At 41.2% G+C, this 19,724-nt stretch overlaps 1 protein-coding gene and 1 long non-coding RNA gene across 4 annotated transcripts; one reads left to right on the plus strand and one right to left on the minus strand.

The window, feature by feature from the left end:
* Window positions 1–669: 669 nt before the first annotated feature.
* Window positions 670–17,830, minus strand: papolg (poly(A) polymerase gamma). 3 transcript variants are annotated; one of them, XM_076742613.1, is made up of 24 exons: window positions 17,439–17,830; window positions 16,508–16,666; window positions 16,034–16,100; window positions 15,785–15,866; window positions 14,180–14,289; window positions 12,610–12,663; window positions 11,524–11,635; window positions 11,176–11,265; window positions 10,767–10,905; window positions 10,557–10,629; window positions 7,568–7,688; window positions 7,341–7,425; window positions 6,845–6,898; window positions 6,449–6,568; window positions 6,102–6,211; window positions 5,061–5,182; window positions 4,813–4,970; window positions 4,474–4,583; window positions 4,056–4,258; window positions 3,824–3,907; window positions 3,670–3,729; window positions 3,450–3,553; window positions 3,248–3,348; window positions 670–2,965 (listed from the first exon to the last, which is right to left on the minus strand). In XM_076742613.1, the coding sequence occupies exons 1-24, from the start codon at window positions 17,453–17,455 to the stop codon at window positions 2,790–2,792; spliced, it is 2,511 nt and encodes an 836-aa protein (XP_076598728.1). In that variant the 5' UTR covers window positions 17,456–17,830; the 3' UTR covers window positions 670–2,789. The 3 variants fall into 3 exon arrangements, with proteins under 3 accessions (XP_076598728.1, XP_076598727.1, XP_076598729.1); XM_076742612.1 differs by having other exon boundaries at window positions 1,915–2,965; window positions 4,474–4,580; XM_076742614.1 differs by lacking the exons at window positions 670–2,965; window positions 3,248–3,348; window positions 3,450–3,553; ... (10 more) ...; window positions 7,568–7,688; window positions 10,557–10,629 and having other exon boundaries at window positions 10,763–10,905.
* Window positions 17,831–17,843: 13 nt separating this feature from the next.
* On the plus strand, window positions 17,844–19,013 carry LOC143327934 (uncharacterized). Its single transcript, XR_013077774.1, has 2 exons — window positions 17,844–18,076; window positions 18,205–19,013. It is a non-coding gene; the product is annotated as an uncharacterized LOC143327934 (long non-coding RNA).
* The last annotated feature ends 711 nt before the right edge of the window (window positions 19,014–19,724 follow it).

Raw genomic sequence — 19,724 nt, forward strand, 5'->3', positions numbered from 1 at the left:
ATAACAACTTTATCCCCACAAGTCTTCAAACACTTCCAAAATTGAGATATCACGTTGCTAATGATATGTTTAAACGATGAGTCTGCAGTGACATTCAGTGTCTCACTGGAGTAATTAGTAGTGTGCAGATCTACTTCACCACATGTTTGATCAAACTACACTAAAAGCAGCAGAATGTGATGTTTCCTGCATCCCATCACTAACATTTTGACTGTTGTGTTTTACGTAAAAATAGACAAATACAGGCTACCTGAGTTTCTGCATGTCATGTCAGTGCCTCATCTTTTAGATGACAACTGTGTTCATTTAATGTCAAATCATCAACCAGTATTATAGCAAAAACTTCCTTGGGAAAATACCTAGTTTAGCTAAGATGAAAAGTGCCTTAAAAAATAAAAATGGTCCTAAAAACCAAGAAATCTACTGTATAAATGGTGTGTGGTGGAAGCTGAGGAATATCCACAGATTCTCGTTGTTGGGTTCTTTAAAGGTCATCTTAAAATTCTGTAGAGTGAGATGTGTTATTATATGTTAGTGATTGTTATTTAGGTGAAGTGACACTTGACATTCAGACTTTTCCATGACGGCCGGCACTCTCTTCCATGTGGTACAACTGCCAACAGCAAATGTGACAACGTAAAAATGGAACAAAGAACACAGACACCGAACTAGTTTTTAGGGGTTTAATGGGTGTACAGATTAATTTAAAGGAAGTGATAAACACATACAAAAATACCCTTTCAATACATTTTAGAAACAAACATCTACATGACCTGTTTTGTTAAATGTTTCCAAACAGCAAAACATGAGTTGTCTGAAACAGAGTGGTGCAGATTTCATTCAAAAGAGACCTACCTGCTATGAATGCTATTAAAAAAAAAAAAGATCACATGGTACAAATATGCAAATATAAATAAAGTGATAAGAAAACCCCCAATAATGACGAATATGCCTTTTGAAAAAACTGGTCTCTGTACATTTAGTTGGGGAAACAGATGCTGGAAATAAGAGCCTGTGTCCCAGCTCTACCTGCTCTGAAGAAGAGGCGCCTCGCTCATCACTTTATACTTTGTTGTGTACATTAACTCTTCTGTGCTGAAATCAAACACAAAGTCACCCAGCTTCAGACCACAAAGATGGAGGGTTGGGGCCGACGGCAGGAGAAAAGTTGTCTCCTGACCCCCTCCCCCCCCGACCCATGGCCCCAGGAGATGCCTTTTAAGAACCTCCACAGGAGGCGCAGAGGGTTAACACCCAAAATGAAGGGAATTCTGTCTCTCTCCAACACGTAAACACAACCATCTATGCGTGCACGCTCACACACAGCCAACCATATATGCATGCATACACACACAAACCAGCACAACTCGTCAAAAAGCTTCGAACCATGTTTTCACTAAGCACCAACATCCCTTTCATAGACACAAACACAAGCAGGCCCTGGCTTCAACAGGAACAAGCTTCACTAGCAAACAGACCACGGTGGACAGGCAGGGGTCGGGGGTCAAACAGTAACCCGAACAACTTTTTTTTTTTAGTTGTTGTTTAGTCCTCCTGATGGACTAGAGGTTATTCTTAGGTCTGACAATCTGTGAATCACAGGTATGCACACAAACTGTTACACAACACTTTCTTGTGGCGGTCTGAGCTGTCCAGCACTCACCTGACGTCTGGGGCTGAAACACACCATGAAAAGTAAGCGGAAAACTCATCGGCCTTTACTTTGAATCCAAGACGAACTACAGGCGTGACGCTGAACAGACGGATTGGCCAAGCACTTCCATATTTCTCTGATGTTCTGGACTCATCCTTCCAAGAGCTAAACAATCACGAAAAGCTTCAGAGCCGTTTCGCCACTTCCAGAAAAAGCATTTCCTGTTGTCGTAAGGACGATTTTTTTTTTTTTTTTTTTTTTGCTTGTACCGGCACCTGAGAAGCACTGATGTCACCGGGCGTCTACGATCACCTACACACTGCAAGTCCAATACTAACCTGGAGCCCACCTCTGGGTGGTCATGGTGGTCCAAAGAGTCGAGGTCATGATTTCCGTCATATCCAAGCAAACCCTCAATAAAGCCTCCCTGCAACTGTATCCAAACCTATACAGTGTTTACAAAAAATATCCAGGGATGGAGACAATTTATTTGGACAAGCAATAGAGAAAACAAAAAATTACATTTTTTTTTTTTTTACTTTTTTTTTTTCTTTTTAGATAAAACTACAATATAATGGTCAAAAGACTTGACAGTGATCTTTTGCTTTAAGACAAAAAGTTATGTACATCAACATTTACTGTACAGGTTTCTGTTTGGGAGGAAACGAAAAAAAAAAAAAAAAAAAATCGGCATACACCAAAAGTGTGTGCAGCAAGCGTCGATAAATGTTCTGGGCTGTTTTAAAACGTTGACTGGAAAAAAGGGAAAATGAAAAGAAAAACAGCACGTTTTCCATCTGTACTGTGAACATTTTTAAACACTGAGGGAGAAGACGAGTAAAAAACTGTCGCTTTAGTTCCCAAGTCAGACGTCTCCGGGACTGTTGTTTACATGTCCTCTGGCTGTGAGCGGGACAGAGGCAGCTGACAACATCTGGTTTGACCAAATCACCTATCCACTGGCAAATCTATAATCTCTGAAGATTTGAGGCGAGGTGTCCGTCCTGCGGCTTCACTTGACATTGACCGACCTGAACGCACTCCCTGTCCGTGTGTGAAGTCATCTTCTCGGTGTTCGACTTAACCGTAAAGCCCCACCTCTGTGTATGCGTGAATCCAGTCTATAGTCGCGTGTTCAAGCTATGTGGATTCTGGCCTTCTCCGTCTCTTTCAGCCTCTTGGCCTGCTCCTCCAGAGAGGGGGAAAGGGGTCTCTTGGAGGCCGCTCCGTTCAGTGGGTCAGCTCCTCGGCTTACTAATGTGGGGATGGAGCTGCCGACGGGGGGCGCCATGTGTTTGGATGCCACGTGTTCTACGGAGACAAAGAGAAGGACAAGGAGAGCGTTGGAGTTTTAGTTTGGACAAAAATGCCTCTTGGTATTTGTAAGTTACATTTTAGTCATTTGATTTTTCTGAAAACATTTAAAAAATTTTGTTATGCATTTCTGGTTCTGTCGCCATCACTGTGTACAGTTAACATGGTTACAGGTTTGATTATACAGCACTGAAATGTGAGATGCTGTCACAGTGTTCTTTAAGAAAATGGCTAAAAACAAAGTGTACTGATGAGCACGTTGAAAACAATTACACTCACTTGAGCCAATGACAGGAATGGACATGCCCTTCTCTTCACTGGCAGGAGGAGTGTCAGAGGTGAGGGTGCCCTCAAACACTGGGGGCTTCGGAGGTGTGATGCTACGATAGAGACAAGCCAAGACACACCAAGTTAAAACAGCAGCAAATCAAACAAGACCAACATTTTCCACTGCTGTTGCGGTGCTGAAGTTGAAGCTCACTTGTGGCGGTTGAGGGCCAGTTTGATGGAATTCTTCACGACGCGACAGCTGTTGCTGGCTGGGAGAGGCGAGGAGGCGTCTGGCAGCTCCATGCTGGGAAGTCTCTGAGGTAGGATTTAAAAGTCGTTTAATAACTGCTTTAACAAGTCGTTCCCCAACATGAATCACAATCAAACAATTCACAGAGCGCAGAGCTGAAGGTTTACAGAGAAGACACTACCTGTGTTCTTGAGGTATCAATGGTTGGAATGGGCTTGGCCTTTGATCCAGAGTGGGGGGTCTAAGGGTGAAGAGAGCCAAAATGTGAGAACACTAATAATATTTTCTCTGACTTTACACAGTTAATAGAAGCAAACAGAGTAAATAACACCTACAATATTGGGTCCTTCTCCATGTGTGCAGGAGTCAGAGGATGGTGGATATGGCTCTTTAAATATCGAGTCATCATTGGACACCACCTACAGCAAAATTAGCACAGTGTCACAACTTCCACTTTGCATGACAGAGAAATTCCACTTCATCTGCCGTTAAGTTTAAATCCGACAGCATTAAAACACACACACACATACTGTCACTCCTGTGCTGACCTAGGAACAGCCTCCTTACCTCAGTGTCTTTGTGCCTCTTGGCCAGGTCCTCCTCTGTAGGCGAGTGTGCTCTCTTGACAGGAGCTCCGTTGACGGAGTCCTCCAGGCCGTTGGGCTCCTCTTTGGGGCTGCTGGTGGTGTTGGGTGTCATGTCCCCGCTCAGCACTGTGGTGATGGAGCTGCTGGCTGGTGGTGAAGGAGGCTTTGTTTTCACTGGAGGCTCTTCAGAATGAGAAGGGGACAGAAATGAAGAAATGAGATCAGGATCATTTAAGGACGTGGTTTCAACATTTTCAATATCGACAAGTCGTGGCTAAGCAACGGGACTAAATGTTAAAGAGCCCATCCCAGAGAGGAAGGTGACTTTACTTTCTACTTTTACTGGTCTTATAATAATAGGTAGTGTCAGTGTCATAGTCACTGGAAAAATGACTCACTTGAGCCAATGACAGGGATGGACATGCCTTGGTCTTGAGCAGCTTGAGCAGCTGGTGCTGCGCTGGGCGCTGGAGAGCCCTCAATGAAAAGCTGCTTGGGAGGGCTGCTGCTACAAAATACAGAGAAGACAGAGAACATTCACTCAGCATCATATTGTGGATTTGAGCCCCATCATTGTAATTAGTAAGAATATATGGTGAGGAAAAACAGGATGTGCATGAAGAACTGAACATCTGGAGATACAAAAATCACAATCAACGATTAAAACACTCAAATCTATCGGCTAGACACATACAAATAAAAATAAAGTGCGCTACAAGTGTAGAGGTGTTTCAAACCTGTCATCTGTGTCAGACACAGGCTTGGCGGGTTTGCTGGCTGGGGAGCTAAAGGGAGTCCCTGAGTCTGTGTCTCTGGAACTGTCCAGATGACTGCTGTCCAGAGAGATCCGCTTAGAGCTCCCCCCGTTCGAGCTACGGTTCAACTCGGCTATGCTCTGCACAGGGGAAGAAAAGGGGGGAAATAAATGGACATGCAACAGGCATAGAGGAAGAACATTAACATTTAAACACGACAGACATCTCACCCTCTTCTTCTTCTGCACCAGTTCAGGAGGAAGGTACTGATGGAGCTGTTTCTTCTTCACATGTGTTGCTTCAATCTTCATCCCATCCTTCAACATGTTGATGTTGTTGGCTTGTCTGTACACTGCAGAGAATACATCACATTAAAGTTCACTGATCGCTGGCATGAACGTGTGAATGTGTTTCTTCTTAGTCTGGTCTGCTGCTCATTTCTCTGATTGATGCTTCAACACTCAACCTTGCGAAATGAATATTTTCCAATACTCCTTTAAAACGACCACTGTGTAGGATCTAGTGGCATCTAGTGGTGAGGTTGCAGACTGCAACTAAACAGAATGCCCCTTGCCTCACTCTCCTTTTCCATGCCTTGAGAAACACATAAGACCCTCTCTAGAGCCAGTGAGTGGTTTGTCCATTCTGGGCTACTGTAGCAACACGGCGGACTCTGCAGAAGAAGACCTGCTTTCTCTACAGATGGAAAGAGCTCATTCAAAGGTGTCAAAGACACAGCAATTGTTATTTTCAGGTGATTGTGTCAATAGATCCCCCTAAATCCTTCACACTGGACCTGCAAGAAAGTGAATTCTGCTATGAACGCAGGGAACCTGTGTATTATTTTTCTCCAAACAATTCTGTTTAAGATGACAAATTATTAAACCTCCACTCATATTATACATTAAAGATAAGAGCATATTTCAATTTTCTTAAAAAAAAAATAAAGCATCTGCAGATTATTCTTAATAAAAATTAAGTTCAGATTTGAGATCTGGTGGTCGTCTCTCTTATTTTCTGAGTAGCAAAAAAAGTTACATTGCATGTGATTTGAAACAAATGTGGAATAATTTGATTGCTTTTGTCATCTAAACAAAACAGACGAAACAGTCCCTGAACAGCTGAATATAGTACAGTTATTTTAAATGAGTTATTATGGTATTATCACACTACTTACTCAACCATTGAGTCATTTTATACACTTGCAGGGTACAATATAATAGTCAATGTTTTCCCTGTCCACCAACAGAGAGGGATAAGGCAGGACCTACCAGTGTCTGTGAAGGACTGGATGTCGTACGTCAGGTCAATGTTCACGCTCTCTGCATTCTCCACCTTCTTGAAGATGATCCCGATGAACCACATGGAGACAAAGTCGTTCCTGTAATAGAAAGACACGAGTAGCAAAATTAACAGACCACAGTGTTGACCATGCTAGTGATGCTACAGCAAGTCAGTGGGGTAGAAATGCACACACAGGACTCTCAAAGCTGCCTGCCTCACAAGACCCCAACCAACAATGTCACCTGTCGTCTCTTAATGACCGGCACATGCACGGTTCAACAGGCAACTCCAGGTTGCCAAAGCTGTTTGTATGTATGGATAAAAGTGGACTCACTCGTTACGGTTCTCTTTGGATCCAGGGAAGGACTGAGGGTTGACGTGAGCCAGGGTGATGTACTCATTCCTCTCCAGATTTCCAACCAGAACGCGGATCTTTGACTCCACCAGGCCAATCCTGAGGGAAAACATCAGAATGTATTCACAGAGATGCTGGTAATAAGGTTATCGTCACATTGTTGCAGTGCAGTTTCCTGGCTCCATTAGTTCCTTTTTTAGAGGAGAATACATTCAAAGAATTTCATACACACACAAAAAAATAAACCTCAGTGCTGGTGCACCAGCTGCCTGAGTCGACATGTACTGATGCACTTGAAACACAATGAAGGGAGAGGGTGGTTTTTTACGATTTCACCTTACAGACCTACTGGAAAGCCAGTCCTTCAACACTCACCATTCTAAGTGGTTTTCTTCTGTAGATGCACTGGCAGTCAGGACGATGTAATGCCTGCAGCACAAGACAAAAAAATCAGACAAGTGTGGGAGGAATTTTCATAAACAGAGTGAGTCGGCCAAACTCTGCTGACCACAGTTAAGATGAGTCAAATGTGCCAAAACCCAAAAAGTGAAAACAATAAGTTGGTCGGAAAAAAAAAAACTGCATCGTCCGGTTTTAGTTTCAACTGCACAAATACAGTGTACGGCCTGCCAAAACCGTTAATGTCACACAAACAGCTCATTTCCACAAACCCTTACAGGATACTGATTTTTTTAAATATGTAAACCAAACACATACAACTTGCAAGTTAAGGAATTATGATCTTAGCTCTGAGCAAGGAAGACATGAATATCATATGAGAAACATGAAGCTCTGCAGGTTCTAATCATTTTACTCTTTAATAAAAAAAGGTCCATCCATAAATCTTTTATCTGACAAAAGCAACACCTACTTGTACTTTTGGAAAAAGTTGGGTGGCTCAAAGAGTTTGGACCATTCTGCTTTTCCCTGAAGAATCTCATCTGTGACGCTGAGGCCTGTTCACAGCACATGGTGGGACAAACACACATCAGGCTTAACTGCTCAGCATTCAAAGTGACACTTAGAAAAAGCGAAAATTCTTACACTGTAAATTGTGTTACTCAGAGAAAGAGTTGTTTCAATCAAGCAGGGTCATACCGTATTTGAACTCCTCGCTCATGATGGTGCGCGTTGATGTGGAGACATTGTACGTGGAGTTCTGCTGGGGGTAGGCAGGTGTGATGATGGGCATCAGGTGGTATCTGTCAGATGGGTTGACCTTTACAAAAAAAAAAAAATTAGAACTAGGACCAAGATTGATTTCACTGCAGAACTGAGAGCCTTCAACAAAATGTCAGCGCACTCCTCCACCCATTGAACTGAAAGGAACCACGAAACCAAGGGCACACATCCTACAACGTACATCCCAATTCACTTTACCGCCTTCACGTCTCGTTCATTTGCATTTTCCTCAAGTGATATGAGGAAGGATGAATGCAGGAAACGTTGTGAAATGAGATGCACTTCCCTCTCAAACATCACGTGGTTCATCAGTTACTGATGAAGACTCTTTGTTGACTGCAACAGAGCTTGAGCATCAATCAATAATTTCACAATAACATGATGTACAACCCAAACAGCTCCGTCTGTGCGACTGACTTTCATGCTCTGATGTGACAAAGCATTATTTTAAATACTACATGTGGACATTGAGTCAACACATGTATAAAGATAATATATATTTAGACTAGTGTACAGATTGAGTCAAAAATACACTGCACATTCTTGCTTAATCTGTTTTACACTCGTCCCTCTGCTTTATCCACTGCTGACTTTTTCTCAACAACATTCACCAAATTCAACCATGTATTGCCCTTCCAACTTCTCCCATGATACTTCCTTGTCCGCGTCCTCATCTGGCCAGTTGATATGGACGCTCTCACAGACACTGTGTCCCATATGAAACCCTCTTCCAGTCAGAGAGGGGATGGGGACAAACAAACCCAGATTCCAAAAAAAGTTGTGATGTCGAGCAAAACGAATACAACAGAATGGGATGACTTGCTAATCCTTCTTGATATAAACTCAGTTGAATTGAACTGAATTTGATGCAGCAACACGTCTCAAACACGCTGGGACAGGAGCAACTAAAGACTGTGAAAGATGTGGAATGTTCCAAAAACACCTGTTTGGAACATTCCACAGGTAAACAGGTTCACTGGTAACAGGTGATAGTATCATGATCGGGTATGAAAGGGGCATCCTGGAAAGGCTCAGTCATTCACAAGCAAGGATGGAGAGAAGTTCACCACTTTGTGAACACATGACTCTATACAGCACTACAGCTTTACACAGTGTACTAACTTTTTTGGAATCAGGGTTGTAGGCTAGTCTTTTCCAAATTTTAAACAGCTGTTTGCTCTGGATAATCCATCAGGTCAAAAAAAAGTTAGATCAATCAAAATTTGGTAAAACAAATTTTTTTTAGAACAACTTCGTAAGTAACAAGAGCATTTTTGAGAAATTTCAATCTGGATTTCAGCTATAAAGCCCTGACACAGCTCATTTAAGGCTTATTGACTTATTGATGGCTGCAGACTCTGGACACTGATCTGCTCTGCTGCTGCTTGACCTTCGCGGCACCTTCGACATCAAGCCATAATAAACAATAAACATAATAAATAGGTTTAAGGATTAGGTGGGCAGTTCTGAACAGCTGGGGCGTGGCTCCTCTTCTGTCAAATTAAAAACTTTCGGTCTCAATTGATTCATTCATCTCTTCAACTGTACAGGCAACATGTGACATACCCTCATGGATTAGTTCTTGGACCAACGTTGTTCACTCTGTACCTGCCACCATTTGTTACAAAACACCTATTTCACTGTTATACAGACGATATGGCTGTATTTCTCCACTGGATGGCCACAGAGAGCTGCATAGGCAGCGTGAGATGGAATATCACAAAACTCTTTGCAGTTAAACTGACAAAACTGAGGTGTTTGTCGTTGCCCCTTGTCCCAAATCCTAAGGACTTGCTGCTGCATATATTTTGCTGGTCATTTGTTTCTTTTTATGTTTATGAGTTTCTTTTTTTTATACTGTCTATGGAAAGCACATTGTGCTCCTAGCTTACAAACTGCTGTACAAAGCAAATTATTATTAGCAGTACTACTACTACTACTACAGCAGATGACAATCATTCTATGACCATGTCTAGCTTTTCTACATTAAAAACAGGGGGTCTATGTGAGAACAGCTATTTATTGGTGAAAATACAAACTGTACTTTGAAGAGCTGTTGGACGCATGACTTTCATTTCTGCCAGCAGCACAGCTTTTACCATGCAATTACGTGTTCCTAGAAATTCGTATCTAAAATGCATGGTGATTGTTGGCCGTACTGTGACTGAACGGAAACAACAACAATAGATAATTAAAATGTGTTTATTGCTGAAGGGACACTACAAAAATGACACAGCAGTTACAACAGCTAGAATGACTCAGTTAAAACTATAGACCAATCAGTTTGGGACAAGTAAATTTAAGATATTATGAAAAACAGCAAAAACAAAACTGAAGTCCAAACAAATATATCAGAGCCCTGGCCAAGGAAAATAATTCAAGTGGATAGCCTGAAGCAAGCCTCTGTAAAAGGTGTCCTTAACAAATATTTATTGCACTGTACTCAAAGTACTGTTATTGATCTGTCCACACAAGTTTATGACTGCAGTGTCGGACTGATGCCATTTGACACACATCAGATCTGTTGTGCCACTGAATTGCTAATGCATTTTTATTGAAGGGGTGTGTCTGTCTGATAAAAGACGTCCACGGAGGAAGTCTTCCTTGCTCCAAGCTGCTCTGGGAGGCCTCCTCCGAGCAGAGTTAAGGGCTTTGGAACTCATATATGGGACCCGATCAATTTCCAGGTCACATGAGGACACAGGAATGAGGAGACATGAAATAAGAGAAAATAAATGTAGCTAGATGCCATCTGTTGAGATAACTTTACAACACCAACAAACTTTTCATTCATCAGATTAATTCTGTCCAGAAAGTGTTTTCCTGTGCCTGCACAGCAGCAGACAGAACGGCAGCATAACAACATCATAAACATGTAGAGATAAAACACCGGCGTCATACTCACTCTAGGATCCCACACAGGTAAATTCAGATTACTGTCCTCAGGCTGCTTCAATAGCACAGGATTTGGCCACTCCCTATATAACAGAAATGACAAGTATAGCAAAATGTGTGAATATTGAAATACAACTGGTACTACAGAAGAATGTGAAACACTGCCATCAAGTGGAACAGGACAAATATGAAGTTTAAACTTCAAGTGTGAAATTCTCACCATTTGGAAAACACCAAGAAGAACTTGTGGACCAGCGTGGCAGCCACAGCGTTAGGGTAGAGCTGGCAGGTCCTGGCCACCAGCATGGCCCACGACACACCACCCAGAAACCCCAGCATGTTGGAGTAGATCCCTCGACCTGCAGGCAGAGGACATGTCAAAATCAGACGGTGACTTCTTCAAAACACTGGCGTAATGCAAAAGACGAGCACAGTGTCAGTCTGTTAAGTATATATTAACTATACCTGTAGGAGGTAAATATCTATAATTCTACACAAAACAGTGTTACTCTCACTTTTTAGAGCATTTATATACTTGATACAACAGCTCTTAAATTATACTTAATGACACATGGATGCAGTAATGAAAAAGTACATCTGACATTACGAGAACCTTTGGGTCCACTTACGTTTTGCCCACAGTTTGATGGCTCTCAATGTTAGCCTGAAGTTTTCTTTGTTTGGCACCAAGTACAAAATTTCATCGGTCACTCGACAGCCTGTAAGAAACAACAGCAGAAACCCAAACCACTGTGAAAAGTGCATTCATTCCCTGTACGAGAAGGTTTAAGTTCCAGATGAAAACAGACTTCTGTCCTTCAGATTCATACACCAGCCACAACTAGCTGCTGTAAATGTCATGCACTATAAGCTTATTCTACTCTTGGACTTGTCACTCTAGAAAACAGCATCAGTCCTCAAGTCAATCTCAACTTCTCTACTGTATGTGTATAACCAAACAGAAGCATGTAGTGTACCATTAAGGCTGCGGATACACCGAATGTCCAAGTTTCTCAGGATGGAGTCTCCCCTCAGGTCCAGGTTGTCTGGAATAGACTGTAAGGCCAGTCTGGCAAAAAGCAGGTCAATCTACTCAACAGAGACAGAGACAAAGCAACAAAGTAATGATGAAACAGAGTATAAACTACCCACCTTCAGTAACTGCCAATCCTGCTCAGGGTAGCCAGACTTGGTGGTAGTTAGAGTCAAACACATCAGGGACAACACAGGCGGTAGTTCAAAGCAGTGTGGCACAGTGGGGTGAGCTATTAAATGACTCAGTTTAAATGTTTTTATGTAGAAATTTCATAAATGCTTAAGTTTTGAGAAATTTACACAAAAACAGAGGAGTCTGACACAAAACTCATCCTGGAGCCAGATACCGTTCCATCCTTTATCCTGGGGACGCAGTGAGTAAGAGCCAACATGTTGATCAACCACTGAGTGTATTTTACTATGTTTTACCTGTTGGCTGGTTCCAAACAAACAAATCTACAATATGCCTGAAAATGTTTGTCAGATATCTAAGTTGCTGAATTAGATGGTGGCGACATTCGCGCTGACAGACAGAAAATGTCACATGATGTGTTGTCCTCATAAGCTGCTATTATAGTGTCAGCAAGATAAGGTTAGGTAATTCAAGTGCATATGGCATGTGGGACAAGTTTTCCTTCATGGCTTGCTGCCAGAAAGCCTTGTTTGTGTGTTTGATGAGCAGAGTCAAAGGTGAACTGGTATCCTCAAGCTGCAGGCGAGCAGTGGATGGGTGAGTCGAGATGGAGGCGGGAACTATTTGCATATTCATAAATCAGTGTGCACTGAATGAATGTAAAGGTGCAGAGTTACATCTAAGCCATTTTCAGGTATGAAAGGATTTTTTTCAATTCTTTGCATGGCGATTGTAGCAGACAGTTACAGCTGAAGGGATGTGATCTTTAGAATCACAGTTCTTTCAGTGACAAAACGTTTAGCTTTGTCAAATTGGTAATAATGTTATTTCCTAGTGGTGGAAGTGGTGGTTCGTCATGTAATAGCATATGTGCAGGTAACCCAAAGTCACTTACCTCTATTCCATCAAATTTGAATTTTATCACTGGTACAAAAGCGTCCTCAACAGCCTTGAAAAAAGCACCAAAAGAGACAAGATCACTAACAAAACTAAGACAAGGAGAAGTGAAGGGATTAACTGACGTTATTATGGAGTGAAAGACACCAAGTGAACAAGAAGTGAAAATCAAGCCAAGAACACAAAACTTTCAGTTCGTAGTATTCCAAAGACATGTAAAGTATTGCTTCCAGCCTGCTACTCATGAGAGAATGTCATGTAGAGTGCTTTGAACATGTTTGGAGGTGCTTGATAACAGATTTCAATGAGGGTGGGTTCAAATTCCCAAAACATGAGCATAGTGTGGTTATGAATGTCTCTGGGGGCTTCGAGATTCAGCTAAATTTACATCTCCTCTTATAATATCCCAGAAACACAGGGTTACTCTCAATAACATTGATCAACCAGTAAAAGTGCACTCAGGCATCTATTGAAAATACCACAACGGATTTTTGATTAACACTTTTCTTTTTTACTGCAAGTGAAAACTTCAACAAATAAAAGCTAATTTGATCATTTATTTTAAATGTAATTTGGTGTCACAACAAAAATAAAGGGAAGCACTGGTGTTAATAAACACACCTTGGGAAATTAACAGTTTACCAGCACGCCTAACAACACCATCGGCTCCTGGGTATCGCTCATCTGCTGAGAAATTACTGTCCACTCTGACAAAGTCCTTTCTTATTCCTCTATCTATTCAGCAAAAGAAAACTTATGCTACATCCACACTTATGTGTGTTCATTTCATTTCATCAATTAGTAACTAGTAAAATGCATAATTTCACTTAACAGCTGCTAGCAAGGACAACAAAGCAAATAAAGCTCATTCTTCATCCACGTTGCATTAACTGCTGCTAGTCAAAGCTCACAGATATATACAGGCTGATGTTGTTTGATTTCTTATGGAAAAATGTCACCTGATATGAGTGTGAGGGATCAGGGAAGGACACGCAGTGACTGATAAGAACAAATCAGGAAGCAAACACAACATGTTACCACTACTAAAAGTCTGTGTCCATCTGTCCAAACTACACTTAATCCCTGGGTTTTCAAATTAAAACGGGGTCAAATAGTATTTCCAAAAGTCTCCATTTAAGATTTCTAAAATTCAGAGTAGTAAGGATGCTAAGTGTAAATCTAGCAAAGGTTATGCATTTTAAAATGAAAAAGTAAGTGTAGATGTAGCCTTGGACTCACATATATGTAATCCAGCCATCTACACCAACATTAGGAATAATTATGTATTCCCGGTGCAGTGAACTCAACTCTCCTACAGTGTTCTTCCCCAGGGCCAGTGATGTAAATGGTCTGTTGCTCTTGCACCACTTTCACTGAAAAACCTTTGACTGAACAAACTGACTTTTCAAGCACTGGGATGAAACTGGGGTCCATTCATTGGGAAATGACTAAATATACTGGTTAACCGCTAAATGACTTGACAAGCGTGGTATTTTTGTCACAGAGGCCTGTATGTAGGCCTCTAGCTTGCTACCCTGTGCTTTAATAACAAAATGCCATAGACTTACCCTCAGGTCTTTGATCTCTTCATGCTGTTTCAATTTCTCAAAGAAAGACTGGAAAAAGTCACTTCTCTCTACATGGCGTGGAGCCACACATAAGGCATCAATATCAGCTCCTGCAAGAAACAGTAAGTGTAATCTGCGTTGCCCAGTAGATTAAATGGTTGGTGACTATAGTAAAAATCTGATAAGAACATTAAACAAAGCTGCCACATTTGAAGCTGCACAGAGTTCATGTGATAAAACATAATGGATTGACAACAAGTAGAGCAGCTAAAATAAGGTGCAGCATTCTTTAGATACTGTTTTTTAATACTTGTTAACTAATCAATTCTGACGCTGCTCCGAACAGTCCCAGTATATAAAAAAATATATGGGTTTCTGTCTTTTTTTTTTTTTTTTTTTCAAGAAGTTAAACCACACATCAGAGCTGGTTTTGCAAGACACTGGTGATCTCTATGAACCCTCTAAAAAGGTAGGTAACAATGAAAAAGAAATTCTGTTTGTAAGACTAGAGATTAGTGTAAATCTTGCATCTGCTGTCCTGAAACCATATCCATTTCTCCACACTAATGCTTGTGCATCGTTAAATGTCTCAGATTCTGCTTTTGGGGGTCGTCCATGGAGACTGGAATTATGCCTGATGTCTTCAAAGTAGTTGTGACAACAAATTAGCGGTCCCACGCATTCATTTTTACCGTGTGTGATATATATTTAGGAATGTTTGAAGATTTGGACAGCCTCTCTTCATCTCCAACATCAACGAGATACAGAACTTCAAACACAGTTTTCAACCAACAGCAAAATGTTCAGAGGTGTGGAACAAATGAAGCAAGTGACCTTTAGTTTTTACTCAAAATGGCTCAGCTCACTTTACTGGCCTGCATGTCATTTGTTTGCTCTGCTGTGCAGTCCACTGCAGCTCACAACTGATATGGAGAGGGTCAACTGGTTTGGAGGAAAGTAATTTGGCAATTTTCACATTTGATTAATCCATAAGTGCAGTGAATAATTAGAAAAAAAGCATTGAAATTGATCAGGGGTTATATATCTGAGATCAATCCATGAACAGAACAGCACAATCACCACCATTACTGATATTAAAGATTAGCTTGAAACATTCTTAATTAGTCACATTAATGGAAAACATTGTATGGTTTGGTGACAAAAGAAAAAACAAGTATTTTCAAAAAATTCCTACTTCTTCATCACACTTTTTTGTCCTTTAAAGCAAAGAGGTACTCAGATCACACTCACACCAATGCCTCTAGTCTATAGTAAGCAGTGTTGACCCAGCTTTCAGACTCCAAAACCAGTCTTTTCAAAACCACTCTCAATAGCAGAGGAATATGACAATGCCAGCCCCGTGCTTTAGTGTGGTCATGGTGAACTGAACTTTCAATAACAATGATGCATGCCTGCATAGACAGGGACGAGTGCTGTGTGACAGTAATGTACTGATACCTCTATCTCCTTTTGTACGTCAATAAAGCCTATCACACAGTACAGGTGCTGTCAGTTGATGTTTAATTTCATCACACAACTTCCCGCCATAAATAAATATACATAATAAAACAAAGACTGAAATACTAAAGTATCAACCAGTCATACCTTTTGTGTGCACTCCAAGTCGGTACGACCCAAATGTAAATATCTTGCCCCCAACACAGCTTATAGCTGATGGTGGAAGATTCTGCAGAGTAAAAAGCATATAGAGTCAAGTCAGATTAGCATTTTTCCTCTTCATGGCTTAAAATAGATTTAGTGTCTCTCCTGTAATGCTCAACATCACTGACTCAATAAAACATCACAAATCACAGCTTTTACTTAGATGGTATTGAACAACACAACAGAACCTACCTTTAATTCACTGATCTCTGCAATCCATTCTTTAACAAAGTTATTCAACTTGCCAAGAACTGCAAGTCTGAAAGAGGATACAAATTTTAGCGGACGCTTCATTCAGGATTCACTCCTTTTACTAAACATACAGTGAGAATGAAAATATAAATACATCACACATACTTGACAAATTCAACGTAATGATGTTCATTCAATCATTAAGACTTATGCATTTAGGTACCACAAAGTCATGAGTACATGTAAAAGACAGATCAACAATAGCCTCATAATAAATGCAACCTTTGAGAAGTTTAAAAGTTTCCACTTTTGTTGAGATTACCAGAGAGGTGCTGGTGCACTATATTACAAATATTTACGTTTTTGTGTGCACCCCTTTGAAATGCAGTTGTGATTTCTGCAGTGAGTTTAAGCAGTCAATGTGCCCAATAATTGTGTTTTGATGAACAGAAAATTGTATCTGCTGTTCCTCACCTATGGTTCAACTCCTCTTCATCTTCAAACACCCCAAAAGGTTTCATAGCATCACAGAGCTTCTTCGTGTACTGGTGGTCTATTTCTCGTGGGGGTGCAAGGCTAATGGCAGAGGTGATGCCATAGTGTTTCTGAGGCTGCTGCCCACCAGGCATGGTGCTGCGAGGGAACACGACATGGGAACAAGGCGCAATGCATGACAGCTACAACGTTACTATGTTCATTTTTCCACATAAAAATTACTAAAAAAAAACGTGACATAAATAACAAACCGGATGTGAACAGACGATTCGGTGCCACGTTAAGGCCAAGACATTTTCTAACCACTGCCAAAATTTGTGAGGTGTTGTTCATTCCTTGTGTTCTTCTTTCTCTTACCGCGGACCCATGTGTAAACACAGGTTAGCAACATACTTTGACAGCAACGTGCTTAATTTACATGACTTAAACAACAAGCTTAATGATGACTCAGTAACTTAGTTGTATGCAATTCAAAATCTGAGAAGCGAATTTAGCAAATTTGCAGAAACGTGTATGAAATGTGCAACTTTTGGCGAACGAACATTAGCAGAGAGGCTACAAACAGGTTGGACGCGCTAACAAATTGGCTAATTTAGCAAGTTAGCAAACGTTAGCTGGTTGCTACGGAAGAATTGGCTTAACAAATGATTCGCTTTCCTGTTAGACCCTGTTAAGAGTTGGCATCTTGTCAGGCAAAAACAACAAGTGAAACCCATCCATTTTGCTAGGCATATTTACACTATAGTTACTCAACAACAAACGAGCAAGCTAGCCAACAAACGGTAGCTGCAGGCCTTGTTTGGTTGTTGTGACAGTTGGCTAACGTTAGCATTTAGCCTATTCTTTAGGACAATCTTAAACGCGGACAAAAATGTTCACAAATGGAAAATGTGACTCATGCATGACTTACCTTGACATTTCTTTCATGACACTCTAAAAAGCTTGCGCTGTTTTCTGCTTTAAACCCGTAAAAACTAAGAAAGTCAGCAAGTGGAAATGATAACAGCCTCGACCTGATTACAACAATGGTCACTTTTCAGAGAGCAGTTCAAACCTTCCCACTGAACCGGAATCACTTCTTATAAGATAACGTATCAGCTCGTAAGCCTGAAAGAACATGCATACCTCGGTCATTTACAAAACGGTCAGGGTTTTTTGGATGCTAGCAGCTAAACGCGCGTTTAATTCCTGTTAGGCCTTTTTTTAATATTCAAAACTACAAATGGAACGGCGTTTGTCGGGGCAACGTCTGCGTGCAGCACGCTGAGCAACCACCATCGTCGGGAAGCAGGCACCTTCACTGAGGCCACGGATCACGTGACCAGGGCCTGACGCCGTGCAGCTCAGCACGGTCCAGCACAACTATATGAGGCATGTTAGCTTCGGTGAACACACAAGGCGGGTTTGAAGTCGTAAAATGCGAGATATATCAAGACATTCATGATTAAATATTTTGAAACTGAGGCAGCGTAACAGCTGAAGTATAACAATTTGGTGAGAGGATACGTCGGGCAGATTTACGCAAGTCAGTATTGGCTATGTTTGCAGGTAAGTTAGACACAATAACTTATGTTTTCTTCAAAAACTTTTTGGAAAACCAACTATATGTTAAGCCTATCATTACAGTGGTCATTTACGAATTAAGCATAATGTAATGGATGTAGTTACTGTAACAGTTACAGTCACAGATGGGGACAGCAGGCAGCACAGAGGACTGACTCAGGGATTTGCGGATCGGTGCAAGTGGAACCAGATGAATGCAGGGAAAACCAAAGAGCTGGTGGTGGACTTCAGCAGGTGCACACACTGTCCTCCTCCACCAGTGAACATCCAGGGATCAGACTCTGACATGGTGGAATCTAACAAGTACCTGAGTGTTCATTTGAACAATGAACAGGACTGACAACATACATGCACAATACAAGGAAGAGCAAAGCAGACTGTGTCTGCTGCAGAGTCTTTTTCCGTGCAGGGGGCACGACTGAGGACCTGTTTTCACTCTGTGGTGGCACCACCTACCTTCTATGGAGTGGTCTGCTGGGACAGGATGGGACTTAACAGACTGGTTGAGAAGGCCAGCTCTGTCCTGGGACACTGGGCAGCTCCTTCAGTGACAGGCTGCTTCACCTGCGGTGTGTGAAGGAGACACTGCAGGTGCTTCCCTCCTGCTGCTGTCAGACTTTACAATCAACACTGCTCCCAGTAGACCACACACACACAATCTGACGGTTCACTTGGGTGCAATACTACTGTATACTAAACTGTGCAACATCAGTATTTACTATGTGCAATAATGTTCAATTCAACCACTGTCTTTTTTAACTTATTATATTGTTTACTTCTTCTCTCATTCCTTGTTTTTCTCTTCCTGCTATTGCTTGCCTGTGGTAATGCTGCATATTTCCCCACTGCAGGATTAATAGAGGATTATTGTATATTTCTTCATGTATTCAATAAAATTGTTTTCAGTTATAACACAATGACATACATGACATATGTTTTTGGGAATTGTTGAGATAAAAATAGCAATGCAAAATAATACATTTCATGTGCGCAAGTGAACTGCTGAGTTGCATTTATTATTGCTGTGTACCTTTGTCTCCACCAGGGAGGGCCATCTCGCAGAAAAAATAAGCTAAATGGAAAGAAATGCAAAATAAAGGTATTAAGCCAAATAATATGTATGAATAAATGATGACGTGTATCAAATGGTAACTTTAGGACCTAACAAACGATGACAGGTGATAATTATCTGTTTGCTGTAGCTGAGACTGATATGATAACAGATACTCTGCAACTGCATGGCTGAACCATCTTTGACAGTCTTCCCCGTTCTCCCTCTACCAGCCCTTCGTGCCTGTCTGTGCTTGGGTGGAGGTCATTCGTGTCACAGCACCTAACAAAATTTTCCTCACTGAGCTCCAAAAAAAGATTGCAGTAACAGAAAACATGTAATTTCATTAAGCCATTCTGTGTCGTGTCAATGGACACTCAAATTCTCAACGTAGTATCTCACTTGAGAATCATAATTCCTCAGCAACATATACAGTAGTAGTGTGGCCACAACATTTGTTTTAAATAGGAGAAAAACTAACAATTCTAATACTCAAATTGCTGTTGTTAAAATGCCTAATGCTAAATGTATAATTTGATGTATGCTAAAGAAAAGATGCTGCACTGTGGAAATAATGGGAGC

Source organism: Chaetodon auriga, chromosome 11 (assembly GCF_051107435.1).
Source record: "Chaetodon auriga isolate fChaAug3 chromosome 11, fChaAug3.hap1, whole genome shotgun sequence".
NCBI classification, from domain to species: domain Eukaryota; kingdom Metazoa; phylum Chordata; class Actinopteri; order Chaetodontiformes; family Chaetodontidae; genus Chaetodon; species Chaetodon auriga.